Source organism: Anopheles cruzii, chromosome 2 (assembly GCF_943734635.1).
Source record: "Anopheles cruzii chromosome 2, idAnoCruzAS_RS32_06, whole genome shotgun sequence".
NCBI lineage: Eukaryota > Metazoa > Arthropoda > Insecta > Diptera > Culicidae > Anopheles > Anopheles cruzii.
This window is the reverse complement of record NC_069144.1, coordinates 26,645,181-26,665,139: the sequence shown is the minus strand read 5'-3', so window position 1 is coordinate 26,665,139 and position 19,959 is coordinate 26,645,181. Positions and strand designations below refer to the sequence as shown.

General features: G+C 50.3%; 1 protein-coding gene across 1 annotated transcript in view; it reads left to right on the top strand.

The window, feature by feature from the left end:
* The window catches only part of LOC128277401 (fat-like cadherin-related tumor suppressor homolog), a 78,333-nt gene that overhangs the window by 24,225 nt on the left and 34,149 nt on the right, over window positions 1-19,959 (top strand). Inside the window, exons 3-7 of the mRNA XM_053015855.1 lie at window positions 8,805-8,911; window positions 8,981-9,188; window positions 10,449-10,510; window positions 11,984-12,139; window positions 18,852-18,998. Coding sequence (XP_052871815.1) covers window positions 8,805-8,911; window positions 8,981-9,188; window positions 10,449-10,510; window positions 11,984-12,139; window positions 18,852-18,998 — 680 coding nt within the window. The remainder of the gene's footprint in view (window positions 1-8,804; window positions 8,912-8,980; window positions 9,189-10,448; window positions 10,511-11,983; window positions 12,140-18,851; window positions 18,999-19,959) is intronic.

Sequence of the window (19,959 nt, the reverse complement as noted above, 5' to 3'; positions counted from 1 at the left end):
GAAAGCCCTTTTTTCCATTATTCATTCGCACACACCGGTGTTTTCGTCCTGCGACGTCCCTTGAAGGTCCCTCCCAAGGGACACGGCGCCATGAGCGCCGCTGAGCCGATTTTGCAAGTGACGGGATCCCGTGTGGGTCCCGGTGATGTGATGTCGGTTTCTAGGGGAACTCCCATCAAATTCACCACTGTCAGCCAGTGCCGGGAAGGGCCCTCGCGAATGGTGGGGCACTTTCCGGTACGTGTGTTACCGTTGGCCACCGGCAGATGGCGTACCAAGGGGTCGACGCATGAATAGACACACACGCACGATTCATAGCCACGCCGAACGTGGTTTTATGTAGCATTTAATAAATTACAACCAGATAAGTGATATCTGAATTGAATTATGGATCGCGCTACTTCCGTCGTGATGCATAAATTCAGGCGAAAAACGCCACCCATTTTTATTACAAGACGTTACAAGAAGCGTCTGTGCGGAGTCTGTGCCCTCCTGGGAACCACAAGCGCTAAGAAACGCTTGTGGTTGATGATTTACATATTTACCAAAACATACATGAGCGCCTCTTTAACGTAGAGTTCACCTCTGCGGTTCGGGGCCATGTTTTATACGCATCCCAACGTCGTCGTCGTCCCCATTGTTGGGCCCTTATCATCTGCCACGTTTCGGGGGCATCGTATTTTATTGATTCCCAACGATGGCACCAGGCGCCCTAGGGCGAATTTTATCAGGGCGCTCCCATAAGGGTTAGACTCCGTTCCTGGGGCACTCTGATGAACCTGGGCTCTGGGACGGTTCCGGTTCCGGGGATGTGTCACAATCTGTGTGGCTTAGCGTCGACGGAGAGCCTCCACCGGAGAGACCACAAAAGCCGAAACGAATGTCAACCAACATCCGAAAGCCGGTCGGTTTGAAGCTTTACAAGTCACGGTCTCATCTGAAGCGAATCCCCAGCCCACCCCCAGGAGCGTTTGGATTGAAATCTGAAATCTTTTGAAGCTCACGGGCGGAGACTGTCATTCTAATTGCAACGCTGTGACTTCCGCTTTCCCGGAGAAAACTCACCTTCATATTCATATGCGCTCTCCCATTCTGGCATCCGGACGAGACATCCGGACGGCCGGTGCCACAAACCTGTGACAAGCCGCATTAGGCAATCCCCGTACGGACCGAGTACCACCAGCCCTCGACAGCCGTACCATTCTTTTGCCGGACGACAGGAACAAGTCCTTCGCTTTGTCCTCTAGGCCAATGCAAAACATGCATCAATAATTCCTCGATGATGCCGGCTGACGAAACGTGGCGCAGACGACAACGAATCGGACGATGCTGCTGGGTGGTGGTATGTTGTGGTCATCAGTGGACGTTCGGATGTCCCGGGGAATGTGGCACCATTCCGAATGCACTCCAAACGAGGTCGAAGGCCTGCTTTGTGTGTCTTCTGGAGCCATCCACCATTCGAGTGATCCAATCGAACCAACCGAGCAAATTATTGTACAGTGGATGACCGGGGATCCCAGTCTGGGGAACACGAATTTCTGGGAGGCATCCTTCATCCGGGCGTGGCATTGCCGCCATTCAACCGGCATCAATAGGGCCAACATGAAACATTTTTCCGATCGCGCAATGTCGTGCATGATCAATAGGGCACACGAGAACTGTCCCGAGGATTGTAGTCATCGGGCGCGGGCGCATTATTCCGGAAGTTCGCCGGATCGGTTTGTGGCATTGACATTATTTAAATCGTTGGCCAATCATCGAATCAAGTTTCGCTCGCAGCCCTTCTGAGCCTTAACATTTGACGAACACTGGTTTTTCATTAAACGGCATCGCAATCAACCAGCTTGGCAAATTTATGTCCAATAAGTTCGCCTCAACAATCAACAGCTTCAACACGAAACAATCGTGTTTCGTTTGTTTGCAAGTTGGGCAAAGTATGTGTAACTCGTGTTGCTCTCGTAGCTGGCCAAATACAAATCCGTAATACGATTGGCAGCCATTGGCCCAACATCAAATACGCGTCGACGGTATCTCGGCCGGTTCCTGCGGCATCCCACGAAGAGCCCTGTTCACAAACAACAACACCGAAATGTTTTCGCAGCACCAGCAGCAGCAACCTCAATCAATTCGAAAATCACGTACCGAGCTGCATCTAATTTACAACATTTCTGGTGCGGGCCAAGATGTGATGGTAGCCGGCGCGCATCCGTGCGCATCGCACCGGAAGATGCCCGAGATGCATTCCGAAACGCAACAGGAACAGGAACGGCATTTCCTTCCGACGTGTTTCCGGGCGACGAAGGCGGAAAAGCCGCGCGAGCCGCCAGCTATAAACAACCGGTCGCACCACGCCGGTTAAATGCAACGAATCCCTTTGGGTTCGATTAGGCACCGTGCGCAATTCTGATGCGGCCGCCTCCAAGACGCTGGCGCGCTGCAGTCGTCGGATAAGTCGGAGGAAAATCAACCGGCAGCCAAGTTCGCGGGCCGACGCACCGGTGTCCGCCGTGGAAAGCTTAATCCTTTCGCACATAAACACACACACCCAGAACGTTGGCCGTCCGGCTTCCGGCTGTGTGAGATTGTGAGACAAAATTTTAATTAAATTTATCACATTCCAGCCGAGCGGCGTGGAAGCGTCTTCTGTAGCGTCGTTTGTTTGCATTTCAACGAGCCCCATTCGCTCCCTGGTGTCCGTCGCTCGATTAGCCCGAAGACACAACCGGACGGCCTCGAAGACGGTGATTGTGGCTACGACTTCCCGCAGAACTGGCCCCCGGACGCTACGCCCGGACGTACGGCCGGACGATAATAAATCGTCGTGTCCTTGCAAAGGGAAGCGCTTCCCTGGGCTTCTCATCCGTCGGGAGCGTCGAACGCCCGGAAGTAGCATCATGCTCACCGGTACACGCATTGTGTGTCCTGTGGAGCAAAGTAATTCATCCGTAATGCTTCTGCGGGAACCACCGTAGGACGAGCCATCGGTGTGGGTCCCTGGAAGCCGAGGCGATTTATCCTCGGCACCTTCGTTTAGCAGGTCGATCGAGATGATTAAGTTAATTTGGATTGTGACTGAGGTTGCCGATTCCACCACGCACACAGCTCAAAGCGTTTGCGAAAGATACATTCTCGGGGTTTGGATTGGCCGTCGGCCATTGACTGCGGCTGTAAGTTATGAATGGCTAACGATGATTTATCGTCGACAACCTGTGCCATTTTATTAGCAGTTTTTTCTTGAACGGCAATTTATTGAATTAACTTGCAAGATTAAATTACTTCATCAAAATCCCCCTATTTTGTATAAATCGACCCTTTTCTATAAGAAGTGTGACGAAACAAAGAAAAGAGCATACAATTAATGGAAGAAATAATCTTAAACTTCCCATTCGGAACGGACATCAACGGATGATGGCGAATGCAATGGAGACTGTTGCTTCACAGCGGAACACAAACAACAAAATCAAATATCTCGATTCAGAACTTGCACAATGCTTTGCTTTGCAATGGTTGAGTAAATGCCGTTTTTTGAAACATCGGCCAATATTTGATCTTTGCTTAAATTTATTAATTTCATCGCTCACGCTGCGCATGTTCGTTCAACAATGCGCGACAAAAGAAAATTGCGCTGCACACACACACACACGCACACAGGACCAGCGCCCCGAGCCGAGGAAGGAACACAAGTAAACACCTATATCCTTTCGACGAGCCTCAGACGCTTTCCGGAAAGGCGTCATTTGTTATCAAGAAGTCGCCTCCGTTTGTTCCGTGTTCCGCGAAGCCATTTTGTTTTATTTCGCTCCCCGCTTTTCTTTGCATCTTCTTCCTCCACTTGCTGGTTGTTTATAATACGTTCTTTTCTTCCGGCACGCCAGTTCCGGTTCTGACGGGCACGCGCCCGCACGCGCGTCTCACTCTGTGTGGCTCTTGTAACGTTTTAGCACCAACCACACGAGGACCTTCATTGTTGCTGTATTGTGAACGAATGTGTTCGTGTGTGTGTGCGTATTTTTCTTTATCACAGCACAGCCCAGCACGTTACGCTCCATAAATGTCCCGTTGGTGGTGGTGGTGGCGAATGGTGTTGTGGTTTGCTTGTGTCTCGCCTTTACCATGCCGCAGGACGCCGGGGTCCCAAGTGTTTGCCCGGGAAGGAAATGTGGAAACTTTTGTTTAAGTCCTTCCCCATTTTTTATCTTCTCCGTCCGTCGTGTTTTTGCGTGAAACGGAACGCGCAAGATGGCCCAAGTAGACGACGACGAACGAGAGCATTACGAAACGTTCCGCCGGCGCCACAATTTAACCGATGGAACCGATGTCATTGTTGCGCTTGTGCCTCTGTGTGTGTGTGTGACGAGGGTGGTCATGTTCCGTCTTTCCGGCTGCCCGGAATGCTGCTGGTGCTCGATGCAGTTGCAACAGAAACCTAGCAGACGACGACGGTGGATGCGTTTCGCGACAGTTTATTTACCCATGTTCCATGTTTGAGTTTTTATTTATTGTTTTAGTTTTTTATGCCGTTGTTGCTGCTGCGTATTTTTCTTTTTTTGTTCGCCCACCGCCTCATTGTCCTTAGTCTTTGAAAGAAGCATGAAGCAGATGATGTATGGGCCGAACGTGAAACTCAAACGGCGCGCCACTGTCACGCGCCCACAGAACTCAAAGAGCGAAGGCACTTTGGGCGCTGGCCGGCGACATTCATGTTGCCGGAGGTTATAATTTAAATCTACGTGGTATAAAATATGTTGGCAGCCACTGCTGCTGTGAAAGGAGGGTTTCTGTGAATGCTATCTCAACCCCGTCAGATCTCACTTCACTGACGGTTAAAATTGAATGGCTTCGCTTCAGTTCTTAAGGATTTTAGAATGAATCTTTTAAAAAACTATTACCATTCGAGTAACAAAAAATCAACACATTGTGAGTGCATTTTTTACCCACTTCGAGCTTCATAAATCGGCACAAATTGGCTAACCCAGTCGCTAAATCGCTTCTTTCAAGTTTCCCCTCAGCTCCGCCGGCAATCAACGGCGCAACTCGCGATACTTCCCTTGTTTATGACCTCTCGCAACAGCTGTTAATGGTACTGCCGCCTTTGAAATCAACCGCGTGGCAACATTATTTTCACCGACAGACAGCATTTTCCCACTTCCCGCCGGTAATTAACACATTTTACTGCCGATCGATGCGGTGCCCGTGGATTGCACCTCCCTTTCCATTAAACCGTCAGCAAAGAGATCGGAAAATTTATCACCTCGTATACGCGCCCCGGTTGGTGGGTGTATGGGATTTCGAACCATTTCCCCGGAATTCCCCGATGCCCGTAACCTGAGGAAGCTTGGGAAAACTTTCGTCATCTTCCGGTGGTGGGTGGTCGGTGAGCCTCGTTTGATCAGGGCCAAATACGCCTAATTTATTTACACCACCACCCGTGCTGGAGATGGGAAAGTGCGAGTGAGACAGAGAGAGTGAAAATCGTCGATCTGTTTTCCATCATTCCGCGTTGCGTGAGTTTTCCGACCGTTCCGACAACCGAAGTGTCGGAAAACCGAAATGTACTAGAGGCCAACGTTATCGATTTCACTCCCGGACCGGCCTTACGCCAGAGAAGGCGAGACGGAAGGCAACAAATAATGGCCAATTTCTTCAGACCCGCCACTTTCTAGCACTTGACCTGTATCCGGGCGCGGCCGGCAATGAAATGATGCTCTGGCGTCGGATTCGGATACTCCACTCCGGTTCGCTTGCCCGCCGACATTCGAAGAGATCATAAAATGCGCATTAAAAGGGAAAACTTACTTTAATTTAATTAGGTGCGAGAGACATCTCCAGCTATCGGTGAGATGCGCCCCACGCAGTGCGAAAAGGGGGGGCGCTTGTTTCCCCGTGGTGATTGATGCTGCGTGCGATGCTGTTCCCGGGACTTCGCGGGATCGCGTTTCGCCCCGCTGCGAAGCATGTAAATTGGAGCACATATTCGCCCGGCGCACAACCAGCGCCCTGCGCAATCATACGAGATTCGGGTTCGGGTTTAATTGATTTCATTTGTACCGGGAAATTGCCAAACTCCTCCCCCAGCGCCCGCGGTTCTGTTTAATTTCCATTCGCTTCAACTTGAAACGGTGAATCTTCGAAGACGCTAGCCGCGATTGGTACCGGTGCGCGCGGGACCCCGTTTGGTTGCGACAGACAGTATTCCCGCCGGGCAGCATTTTGGGAACCGTGTTCCGATATCTTCGACACGGTTTCCCCGAACATCACCGCAGCACTCGGTGCTGGGATTGCTTCGACGAAAGTTGTCCAATTGCCCGTGGGTGGGTTGCGCTAATTTTGCGCTCATTCAGACACGCGACTCGAGCTGTAGAGCGCGTGATGGCGCCGAACTTTACCGCCCTTTCGCTGACGACTGACGCCGAGATTATTTTGCCAAATTTTCCAATTTGACCAATTTCGGAAACGTTTGCCCGGCGAAACGGCGGGCTGCAAGTGTTTGCCCAAATTGCCATACTGTTGGGGTTGGGGTTGGTTGATGCTCACCACAAATTGACGCAAAAAGTCACCAGCTCTTGTCGTTGGAGTTTTCAACATCTAATGGCGAGCTTTTATCCTTCTCAATGACCCCGATGACCTTTGGGTCTGGAAGTTCGCGCAAAACCGTTTATCTCTCGAAATGGTTGACATTCCATGGCAAGCTGCTGTACATCCTTCGAAAGTTTCCGATTCGAAGCCGAAAACGCCTATAGCTATGCAATGCGTGACGTGAACGGAGGATTTTTTTGTGTCCAACGTCCGCAGTATCATGCGCAGCTTGGGCAGAAAATCCATCAAAAAGGCTCCACTAGCACTTTTACAGTTCAGCAGTTTTATCACAAAACCTCGCTTTGCTACGTCATGGCGGCTTAAGGAACTTTATAGTCTGGCGGAGCGATAACTTCTCATCCCCATTGCCTAACAGTTGTCCCCTGTGTGTTGGTCAGCGGCTGGAAAACGCACACACATGGTGGGGGTGGCGACGTTTTCCTCGACCGAACGTCAAACGTCAACGCCTCCGACTGCGACCTTCGCATCTGTCAATCTCGTTTCGCTTGTCCGAAAACACGTCCTACACGTCGCTCGTCCTGCTTCCAAGTTCGCCCAGGGATCGAGAAGACGCGCCGAGGTCAGCACGTAACCAGATACCAGTGGCGTCTAGGGACCTTCTGCCCACCTTATGGGCCCCATTGTTTCTCGTGTCCCTTATCGCGTCGGTGTGGTCGGTTGTCACACTAAAGTTGGGATTTTTATTTTTCTGCGCAATGACGGCGCGTAACTTTTCTCCGACCAGGCGACCCCCCGACCGGCGACCCTCTCTGACAAGTCTCCCGCGTCGTCGTCGGTGACCATCGTCTCGGCCTCCCCTCTTATTATCATTATCGTTTTCCGTGAAGCGAGGATTTTCTTTTCGACGTTGAACGCGGTTGACGACGTGGTTTTTTACTTCTCTGGTCTTCGGAAGTTGTGGCGCTTATTGTAATCACGCTAATCCCCAAAAATACCCAGGACCAAACGTAAGGGACACGGTTCACCGGTGTTACCAGAGGATGACATCCGTCGTGCGGTTCGGGCCCAGAAGCGAGCGAAGAAGTCGCGCCCTGGCGATCCTGCCTGCGAACAAAACGATTATGCTTGCCTCCATTTGTCTCGGGTTTTTTTTCCGGCTTTTTTGTGGCCGCCTTCCTTCAGCTGTTTGCATCTTCAAGGGCCACGTCACGAGTTTTTGATAAAGCCTTATAACGTCCAAAGGAAGCGAAAAGACCCGAGCCGACAGACAGGTGCCAGATGAGGTGGTAAGAAAATAATAGAAAGGTCGCTTGCCAACCGCTCGCGACGGTCGGCGCGTTTCTATGCTTTGGCAGTGTTTTAGAAAGGGAATTATATTGTGGCTTGCGCCGACGACGACGAGCAAAACGGTAGCAAATGATTACAAAGATGTATTTCGTCCATCGCGCGCGGATGGATGCTGGTCCCGCGAGGCCGTTGCGGAGATGTGGACGAGATTTAATGAGCACTTTTACTGCACGGGCCAACTTTTCCCTCTCGTGGGCTCGCTCCGGACCTGGGCGCGCATTAAAAGCTTCACGGTTCGCTGCAGATCGTCGTTAAAAAATGGATAAAAAACATCGGGCGGTTTAGGGTCTCGGAGAGGCCACGGCCGGTCGCTATTTTTTGATGGCCGTAGATCATCATTTCTTAGTAGAAGAAATTTGTGGGCAAGTTAATGGTGCTGCAAGTGATGATGGTAATTTTATTGTAACGTCCCCGAGAACGGCGGCGGCGGCGGAAAGGATCCTTTTATACGGCGGGCACCCAGCTATTGCGTGGTTCGCGTGGTTAAGCGGAATTCATCTGGAAGCTGAAGGATAGCAACAAAAAAACGAGTCGGGCAATACACTGTACTGGTTTGAGCATATTTTTATTGTGTTTTCTCGCGCATTAATGATTTATACAACGACCCGTTATATTAGATTACATGAACGTTTTATGGTGTGGTAAATGATTTTGCAATAGAATCGAGCCATTTGCGGGTTGCGGGTTATTCACAATTCATTTGCAAACTGGGTATTAAATAAAACTTGCCAGAAATCATTCGCAACTAAAATTCATTCCACTTTGATTAAACTTCCTGGGACCATCAATTATTTGTTCGATTTCAATTGACTGTTTCAAGAGAATCGCTGGGGCTATTGATTCGCTCGTAACGACCACTTGTGGTAATTTTCGATTTAGCCTACAGTGTCAATAACAATGCTGCTCGTGTTTCTTTCCAGGAACCATACGCACAATGGCAACGCTGGATCTGGAATCGAAACCCAGCTACTGGCTAACCGTTTGCGCCCAGGACCAAGCCAGCGTTCCGTTGCATTCCTGCGTACAGGTGAGTGGTCGAAGCAGCGCTAAAGCGAGGCATTTTGCTAAGAGGAACATTTCCGTTCGATCATTTCAGGTGTACATCGAGGTGCAGAACGAAAACGACAATGTGCCGCTCACGGAGGACGCCGTCTACTATCCGTCGGTGCAGGAAGGTAGTCCGGCGGGCGTCAAAGTCCTGCAGCTGGTGGCCGAGGACCGGGATATTGATCCGCTGCAGCAGATTTCCTATCGCATCACGTCCGGCAATCCGGAGGGTTACTTTGCCATCAACGGCACCAGCGGTAAGCGAACGTTCACGATGTTCACGGTAACGGAAGTCACGATGGACGACGCAGTTAGTTGGCGAGGAAATTTACGACCAGTCGGTTTTAATTACCGTCCGACTCCGACCGGGCGACCGTTACTCGAGCGGTGCAGAAGAACTGCATTTTTAAAATTCAATTATCGTCCCATAAAAGTCACCGTGGGAATGCGTTCGAAATATTGATCGACACTGCTTGGTTCCGGTTTGCCCGGTGCATGGCTTGGACTCTGTTGTCTTACGAAAGCCGTCTGAACTCTGCGCAACAATCGATTTCGATGAAGACGTTATCTGCTGGCCTTCGAAAGGGCAAACAGAAGAACCCCAAACGGAGCGACGGAAGAACCGAAAGGTTGAGGTTAATTGCAAGGGAAGGCTCCGTTACGTCCTTGTGCATCGGAGGGCACCGTAAAGGTGCTTCCAGTCACTTCAAGGACCCGTCTGGCTAGTAGTGGGCCGGCGAGAGCGAGAATCCATCAACTGGCGTTTTGCACTGTGGTTAACAAGCACTACGCCAGGATCCTTGCGCTGCTACTGCCCGGTCTGCCGGAGGAATGAAGCGGAATCGGTTCTGTCGACCGGTGTTACGGTCGATTGATCGTTACACGCTCCAACCCACCGAACCCCGAAGTCCCGAGCAGGATCCTTTCCACCTTCTTCGCACTGCTGTGCAGGGTATTGCTTCATTCGCTGGGATTTTTTTCTCGTTAAAAGTCTTTGATTAAATCCCTCCGTGCTTAGGCGAGTGGTTCTTTCGGTCTGCACCTGGACGCCGATCGATTTCGAAAGCAAACGAACGAAGAAAGAGTGGGCAGCTGTGGAAAAATTCGTACCGAAATGGCTCCAGAACGGAAACCGCCTTGCCGGGTGTGCTCGGACATTTCGATGCTCTGGAGCCTAGTAACTGCAACTGAAAAGGGACCCAAATCCGAAGACTAACTTCGATCGCACCCGGCTATATTGCATTGCAAATGGGATGGAAATGAAACTAAAACCGAAGGCGCGCCCGACACCGCGCACCGTTGGACGATGAATTATTTATTTTTTTCCTCCGGCACACTCGACAGCCCTCGATGTAGTCAGGTTTTCCAGATGGAAATCTAGTTGTGACCGGTTGCTGTTTTATTTTCAGAGCACTTCGACCGTAACGTTCCGACGGCCAGCGAAGCACAAAATAAATATCCGACACACTATGCACACCTTTTTTGCGCTAAAACTCTTCGCTTTCGTATCATTCCAGGATTGATTACAACCACCGCCCGGAAGCTGGACCGTGAAAATCAACCGGAGCACATACTCGAGGTTCGTAGAAGTGTTTGGAAAAATCCCACCCAAAACCAGTTCCTCGATGGCACACCGAAGAAGCAAACACACTACTGTGGCCAAAAACTAACGGGAACCAGTTGTCTTCGGCTATCGTGGTCTGGTAGTTGAGATAGGAACCGAAACGAAGAATGTGTTGAAAGCTTTTCCCAAAACAGAACTTAGACCTGGATTTTATTAAGAAGATTTTTCGAGTGATAAGTGAATTTCCGATACTTTTTGGCCACCGTAGTCCGACTAGGAATCTCGGACGGTATATTCATGGTTGAGTTGAGTCGGGAAAGCCACCGCTTTGCCGATTTCAGACAGGGAAATCGCTCCGATCCTTAACTAATGCGCACTTGCCCGGGCAAGATCGGGCGGAGCCGCGGGACGAAAGTTCTTCATCATCATTATCCTTACCAACCGGCACGTCGGCGCTTTGATGGTGCTACCGGAACCACGGGACTGCCGTGAATCGTCGTCGTCTTCGTCGTCGTACACACTTCATTGGAATTCATTAATCGCTTCTGATGACTAAATTAAAATTAAGTTCGCCTCGGTAACAACGGTATGAAGATTAATTAACTTCCTGCGGGGCCGGCCGGCTCCTCCTGGCCATGGAAACCGGATTTTTTTTCTTCTTATTTTGAGTTCAGGTTTTTATTGAGGAACAACCAACCGCCTGCGGCGCCAGTGCTAGCAGAAATGTGGCACGAAAATATGTCCCCCGTCAAGTAGAGTGGCTTTCGTGGCAACTGACGAAAGTATTCCATTATGCTGTTTTCCACTCATTTGCTCTTAAAACAGGCACATATTTAATAAGCGACTGAAGCGAGTCACGCTCGCTAATGGAGTCCCATTATTTTGGGGGACCTATCGTTAATTTGGCACAACATTCGCACGAACCTCTTTTCTTGAGAAGCCACCTCAAAACTCTCCGTTCGAGATCGTTCACGCCTCGTTCACGGAACAAAACGCCCACGACCGTGAAAAGGATGCGCCTTGCGCGAACGATACTGACGCGCTCGACGCCGGTGGTGCGCTCTTTTAATGATCTCGTCACTCGTGGCGGCAGCAGCGTTGTCCTGCGGTTGACGGCGCAACAAAGAAGTCGGCACGGCCCACCACCAGCACCGCAGCATAATGTTCCCGAATAATCTGCCATCATTCAAACGGCGCCGGCGATGGTCCTTCGCAAGTCCTAGGCGAATGATACGTCGCGCCCGCGTCACCGAGGCCGAGATGTTCTGATTTGCACGCCCGGAGGGCTCGGCCACTCATTAATCATTCGGTATAAAAATTAATTTATCCTTTTCCTCGTGGTGTCCGCAACCAACCAACCAACCACGGACTAACACGGACCAGCAAGGCGGAGATTATTTTCCAATGTTCTTCCCCGCCGGTTCCCGGTGTCTTTCGTTACCAGCTGCCGCCGCCATACTAACCGCCATTCCGTCATTTTAATTACAGGTCCTGGTGATGGACAACGGTGAGCCGCAGCTTTCGTCGACGACGCGTGTCGTCGTGCAGGTGGAGGACATTAATGACCATGCGCCCGAGTTCGATCAGAAGATGTACAAGGTGCAAATCCCGGCGAACGCGAAAATCGATCAACCATTGTTCCAGGTAGGCCACCGAGGGCTGGGGCGTTGGGGACGGGGGTTGATGTTGTGCGTGGTCGTTTTCGGTCGTGGGCTCGTACGAAATCCGTAGACCGCAGTAATCCCTGACTTTTTGAGGGCTGCATGTGTAGCGCGCGTGTACGGATTGTCCGATAATTACGACCGACCGAACGACCGATATATGTGTGTGTGTGCTGTGCATCCTTTGTTTTGTTGGAGTTTGTTTTATTTTCATCTTCCGTCCATCGAACACGCAAGTCACACAGACAAGGGGCGCACATACTTAGTCACCACCGCGCATATCCGATCGACATCATCCACACAGAGCATGGCCTACATTTTACCGTCCGATACCGCGCCGCCTAGCGGTGACCCCGAGCAACCATTAATCATTGCTGCCGCTCCTGTCATCGGTCACCACACTCGATCTGTTTCTCTTTTCCTTCCCTCTCTCTATCTCTCTCTGTCGCCCTCACTCTTTTGGTAGTACTTACCGTTGCACTCACCGGAATGCTGGCTTCGCTCATCGGCCACTGAAGCATGTAGTGGCGCCATCTGTTGTCATCTGGTCGGGGCTGGCGGGTCTTTTTTGTCTCCTACTTTCACGGGTACTTCGCGGGATAACTTTTGCGGTTAGCCGATTACTCCGATCCGGCCGGCGGCCGGGCGGGATTAAAAAACGGCCGCCCGTTCATTTTGATATTTTCCGGAACTTAGTTTTCGTTGGATTTAACGGTGGGAGAGCTTAGGGCGTAACTTTGGTCGCAGCTTTTGGCGCTACATTATGCGCCGCATCAAAGCACCACCGGCCGGTGTGTCGACGGTGCTGCAAGCAAAACTGCACGGGCGGTCTCATAATTTTTGACTCCCGGCTTTTCCTGGGAAAGCCCCGGGCAAACTGACGCACACGGGGATTAGGTTCATAAAGTGATAATCCTTTTTCGAGGGCTACCTAAGCCGCAGCAGTCTTTGGAGAGGGTGAAAAACGCCTCGGCGCGACTAACAGGTGCCGCGCGTTGGCCTATCCAGCCCTCGCGGGCCCACGGAGATGGGTTTTCGATTTTAGCGAACCGTAGCGAACAGGGCAAGCCCGGAATAATGGTGGAAAATCGGGCTACGAGACCGTCGCCGCCGGTGCCTATCGGCAGGGGTTCTCTCTCTCTCTCTCTCGAATTAGTCGGGGCGTCGTCCTTTGATCCAGTCGCACGGGGTTGGCTCTCTCGCTCGTGCTCTAAGTAACGGAACGCTGATTTTCCAATTTTTCATCGTTGTCTGTTCCATTTTCACCACCTTTTTTATGCCTAAAATGAAGCTCGCAACCCCAACGTGTTCACGTCGGGTCGGGTCATCCGATTGGCCTACTGTGCGCGAGCCTTGAGCCTTAATGCACGGAGCGCGACACTGAGCTGCTGTTGGTCTCGAAGCACCCCCCACCAAGTGGCAACGGGTGCCGAGTGTGGTTCCCCCCCCAGGACACCGGACCCCACGCTGGAAAACAGAATCTCGGCACAAAGTCGTACGCCGGTCGCGGAATCCTGCAAAATGGATGGCAGGTTGGGTTGCCCATGGCTTCGGTTGAAACTGGGGACTTTTGGAACGGTTCCCATATGCCCCCGGCGGACAATTGTGGATTGTTCGCTTTTCCGGGCAAAACTATTTAGCCGGACGGGAAATTCGGATCACTGCCGTCCGTTCGGCGAATGACCGTTTGGCCTGGCTCTGGCACTGGAGTGTTGGTCGAACGAACAAGGATTCTGTTTCGTTCTGAAACAATTTGCCTCAAATGAAAGAGACACAAAGAAGCTGTCGGTTGAGACTTGACGACCCCATAGGTAGTGGTTCCTTCTAAACCTTGAGAATCGAATTTTTGAACAGATGGCTCAGATGACCTGCTTAGACACCATGCAAAGTATTTTAGGTGAAAAAAAAATTAATTTAGTTTGCAACCGATTTTTGGAAGGGTAGACCATATCAACATTTGTGCGTGAAAATGACGTTTTGCGGGGATCATAATTTTTCTGCTACCTGCTGAAGAAAACTGCTACAGAATCGCATCAAGTGCTTGTCTGGGCTTGTTTTTGGAAGATCCCAGTGCTTTGAGTGGTTTAAAAATTTTTAAAATGGCGATTTTGACTTCTAACAAAGGATCGGAGGATACCAAAAAAGCACTTTCTGATGGCACCAGAAAGTTTTCATCGATGGGACACGTATTGGCTAAGCAGCACTTCGGTTCCTACGAGGAAGTCGAAATTGGATGACTAATTAGTTTGCTTAAAAAGACGAAGAATTCTTTCGTCTGGGAATCCACGATTTAGCAGAGAGGCAGGAGTAATGTATATCTAGTGATGGCACATACTTTCAATAAAATAAAATTTTTCGTTTCAATGTTATAGACATTTATTTTCTTTGAAAAAAAAAACCCCGATTCTCAAGTTTTAGACCGTAGTTTAAACCAGACCGAATGCCAAAAGAGAGGTTGAGCAGCGTTAAAATGGTCCAAGCCTGTCATCTCGCCGTTGTAATTATCATGTCCGGGCCTAATGTGTTGTAATGCAGAAAACCTACACACTTTGGTGTTGGTGTTCAAGAACGCCAAATGCCTCACCTCGTAAAAAATAACGTATCATGGACGGTGTTACTGAAACGGAAGCATCCATCCGTGATTGTTTTTCTTATGCAGATGGTGGACATATTTTTGATATAGTACAGCACGTGTAACATCCTCCCGATCTCTCTCTCGCTCTCTCACTAAAGTGTAGTCTGTCATGTTTCGGTGATGAATAATTCAATCAACTCTGGTAATTAATTGCTATGCCCAGCACTCCGCGTGTTCCGGTTGCTTCCCTTTCTCTCGCTCTCTCTCTCTTTCTCTCTCCCTCCCTCCCTCTCAGTTCATTAAGTAATGAGCGATGAAGCCTAGGCACCGGAGGAAACACAAACAAAAAAAAACTAAATGCTCACCAGCATCACCAGCAAATGATTTACCGTCGGATGTTATTGATGTTGTACACTTTTCCGTCCGCCGCTACTTCCGTTTCCCCGTTCGTGCGGTGACAAATTTTCCCAGGAGATGAACGACGGCGATGGCGGACTAAAGTTTTAGTGCGTTTATTTATGCCATGTGGTGGCACTTATTTTTTCGTCCTCCTTCGCCGTCGTCTTCCGAGGCCTTATCTTCTTATCCCGGCGTCGGCCAACCGGCCGGTCGAGGCTCAAGTGTGAAGAAGATAAAGTATGGCCGCCGCGCCCCGCCCGCCAGGAGAGAAACTCTTTGGTTTGATTAATTGAATGATAAAGCGACCGGCAGCGGGGCAGTAGCAGCACAGAAACGGCAGTTGAATTTCAATTAGGCCACAAACTCCATGCTGGGCGATGCTGCAAGCCCACGGCCGACTCCGGCGCTCGGTAGGATCTTGATTTTTCTCGACCACCACCAGGCGCCTCCATCGACGTGCGCACGAACACCGGAGAACCGAGGGCGCAATGCGAAAGATTGATACGCCCGGATATTGGTCGTAGCGATAGTTGGTGTTATGATAAGGGAAGTCATTTTCCGGATGACCAACTCGGACGGTGGCCCTCGCACCGGTGGTCCACCTTCGCATACGTCCGGAAGTAATTAGAAGAGCCCAGACCCCCCACCGAGGACCGAACGGTTCTTAATTAAAGCAAAACATTTCGCCCGGCCGTAGGAAGAAATGTAGCTGACGCATCCTACAGGTCCTGGTGCGGCAGATGTTTTTGTCTGCACCACAAGGCTCTTTAAGACCAGCCACCCAAAGCCAACAAAGCCAAACACTACCCGAAAGACGTCATCGAAATGAGTTATTTTTAAATTCTTCGAATTTCACTCCAGCGTGGGGCGCGGGCGAGATCACCGCTCAAGGAAGCCGCCCGTTACCGGTCCAGAAAGCCGGCCGATCCTCAGCCAGCCGGCCGGCTCGGTGTCGGCGGACTTTTTGTCGGGCAAAATAAATCACCTGAGCGTAACAACGCGTTGGCCATTCCCGAGAGTTGAGCGAGAAAGAGACAGAGACCCCGGGCCAGGGTTGCCGCCCGGTTGCTGCTGGCCGTTAATTACAAAATGTTGCTAAATTATGCAAAATGCTTACACGAAGAGCAGCCAGCTGGTGGAGGCAGACGGCTCACCGGGCGTACGCATTCGGCTTCGGGTTTCGACTCCCTCGGCTGTGCTCTCTGACGTCGCCAGCCTACGGCGCTGGTCGCGGCCCCGAAATCACAGGCAAAAGCATGAAACATTGAACCAACATTGTACCCGGGGTCTGAATAATATATTCCGCTGCGCCTCGCTCGCCCGACTACCGACGCTCCAGCTAGCCGATTGCCGTGATTTTCCGTCGCCAGTCACTCGCACACCCACCGTTATATTAGGAAACGGCCGGAATCGCAAGACGACGAGGCGTTTGATGCAAAACAACACGGTAAAGCCATCGGAGGGCTGCATTATTCAAACACGCTTTTAATGTTGTTAAAGCAGCATAAAGTTAAAAACTTATTTGCCCACCGCGCGAATGAACCAGGCTGCGTGATTTGAACCCCATTTGAAGGGCATTCAAACGATATCCAATTTTTGAGGTGGAAGTTGACTACCAAAAACCATGTGGCCGAGAGATTACTTACTTCGAAGGGATTACATCCTGTGTACAATCTCATCCAATTCCACTCTCAAAATAACGGGCGAGAAATTTCATGACCGTCTGCAGTCAACACAGTGCGGGGACGGTGCGCTCGCCTGTCTCTCGTTACTTCCGGGCTGATAAGATGTCAAATTCCGTATTTTAATCCAACTACTGTTCGGGCCGTTGTCGGTGCTCGATGTAAAATGGAAATGTTCATTCACGAGCCCGACGCGCCTGACGTCCCCATTGACCGCCGAACGGCTGATGCAAATTCCCGGACTGCTGCAATCCGCTCCGGTTCGATGATCCGGAAGGCGGAAGCTCTCTTTCCCGGCCGCGAATGAATGCCGATCCGTCCCGGAATGTGACACGTGACCGCCGTGGCACACGGACCAACCGACTGGGTGGAGAAGAAAAAATAATTTGCTCACTTCATCTTTCGGGTTGAGGTTCATCAACCGTGCCGCTGCCGTCTAACCGGCTTCTACGCCAATGAATATTGCATCCTAACCGTCGGCGACTCCCCTGATAAGTCACTAGAAGCCAATGTGTAAGTCACCAAACACTGGCCCGTGTCCGCCGTGCGTCCGGTAACTTATCAACTCGTGGGCAACCGTGGAAACACCGAGATTCCTCGGCCAGTGTGCTGTCCAGCGGCGCAATGCCCGGGAAATGGCTTCGAGAATGAGGTTTGCTGCGTGCTTTGGACGTCAGAAAAACGGAACACCGACGCCGATGCGGTACTTTGGTCTCGTCGGTAAACATTGACGTGTCCTCACCCGCCCCTGGTGGTTGGTGGCGAAAGATCCTTTTCCCGGCCGCACCGACGACAACGGCAACGACGACGACAACGATGACAATGGCGGCGATAATGACGGTTACAATGATGACACTACTGTCCCGACGACAGCGACGCCCGATGGAGGGTCCCGTAGGCTGCCGTATCGAGTCACTATTGCCTTTTGACGATGATTATGATCTGTGCATAATAGCCCATCTGCCTTCCCACCCTTCCCGTTTGACTGACGGTCCATTCGAGTCCAACGGTCCGGACGAGCTTTTAATGACAGCTGCCGTCGTCGTGGTCCACCGTGGTCGTTTGCTTCACCTGCAACCGTGGCCGGGTCGTTTCCGGCATTCTAAAGGGACGACAACCATGGTAATACTACCAGTGGCAGTAGTAGTAGTAGTAGCCACCTAATTGCACATTCGATCGAAGCCGGACCGGTGATGGCAAACGAAATTAATTACCCCGAACCGGGTCGGACGAAGTGACGATAAGGAAGATAAGGTTCAACATTGATACAGAGACACGAGTCTAGCTAGCGCACTTAAATCACTTCGCATTAACTGGGTGGCCGTAAGTGGTGATCGATTATCCCGCCGAATCTGATCGTTCCGGCGAACGCTTTGGGACATTTACAAATCATCCGTTCCGCCAGCGTTGATGGTAATTTGATTGTCTTCTTTGAGCCAACGTTTGAAGAAGCGAAATGGAATGTTGTTCCTGGGGGCCTAATTTAAAGTAGTGCAAATGATAAGTCTCACACTCATTGAAATGGATCACCTTACACAAACGAACTAACAACACGACTATTTAGGCGATTTTAATATGCACAAAATCAGTAACACTCACTTCTCACTGCACATTCACAAATCGTTGTCCGCGCTTATCATTTAACTGTTTCATTCGTTTATTTCAACAATCATTCTTCTGTTATCGGAACACTGTTACACGTTTGCTTTGAGGTCTCTGTGAAAAGCATCTTCGTATCATGAAACTCTCGTACCGATCATCAACCAATCACTTATGCTTGCGTCCATCGCTCAATGTTGGTGTCGTCCCAGGGGGAAGCTTATTGACCATCGATAAAATCAAAATGTAAAACTTTCTCCGGTTCTTTTCATTTATGGTCATAAATACGCACACACACACTGTCCCACGTAAACACTGTCCCACCGAAATAAGGGTGTCACACAGCGCGCGGGTCGTCCTTTTTTCTCACCATTAATGTTTTCAAATTTTCGTCGCTTGTCGCCGCTTCGATTGCTTTCGGGAAAATCGGCTTTACGCAGAACGATTACGCGAGCAGTGGCTACGAGCCACCAGAGCTGGAACTGACGGAACCGATGCTGTCCGATCCGGACGTCGGGCTGGACGAGGCGGCCACGTGGGAAACGTTCCCGGAGAAGAACTTCAACGAGCTGCAGGTCGTCTTTCGGGTAATGATGATGCTGATGACGGTTTTCCTTTTTTTTCACTGAAACCACGTCACTTTTTCTGACGCTCATTTCAATTCGTTGTTCTCGCTGTTGTGTCTCGTTGTGTCCGTCGTTGCACCGAACCCTAACCTCGTTCCTCGTTCGCGAAGGTCTGAAACGGGAAGCAAACTGTCCGCCAGACTTTCGAACGTTTCGCGTAACATATTTGGCATTGGATCCTCCTTCCGGTTGACGCTTCTAGGAATTTGTGTTTTATCTGTCGATCGTTTTAAGTTGTAGAGCAAGCTGGGTAATTGTTTCTTTTTATTAAATGTTGCTTTCGCTGTACTTCTACTCTATTAAATGCTTTTTTCAGGAATTGTTTTTTTTTTGCCAATTTCGCACCTTAGCATCAATTGCACCATAGCCATTAAGGGCCGTTTACACGTTGCGATATATCGCAGCAATCCCTTGTATGAAACCAATTGCCACGATATATCGCTACGTGTAGACAGGAAAAAAGGAACAAATTGCTTGTATACGACCAGATCGGCAGATCAAAAAAATTGAATGCGCCGAGCATCAATTTCGGTCCAATCTCCATACATGTGTGCGTGTGCTGACGGTGGATAGACATGTGCGCGTGTGTTGATGGCGGTTTGACATGTTTTTTTGAATGTTTTTAAAGCAAAAGTTTAACGTGAGAATAATGGCTTCGCTTTAAAAGCCATTCCCTTGACCACCGTGACCGATTAGTACTCTTGGTACGTTCTATTTTTTGCTTTGTAACCGAAACGCACAATCCAAAGGCAGACAAACACAGTGTTTCTTCCATGGCTGTTTCCATGACACCGAGATCTGCGATTGCAAATCGCAACGAATACATCGTGGCGTGTAGACGCTCCACCTTGGCTGCGATATATCGCTACGAATAATGGATACAAGGGATTGCTGCGATATATCGCAACGTGTAAACGGCCCT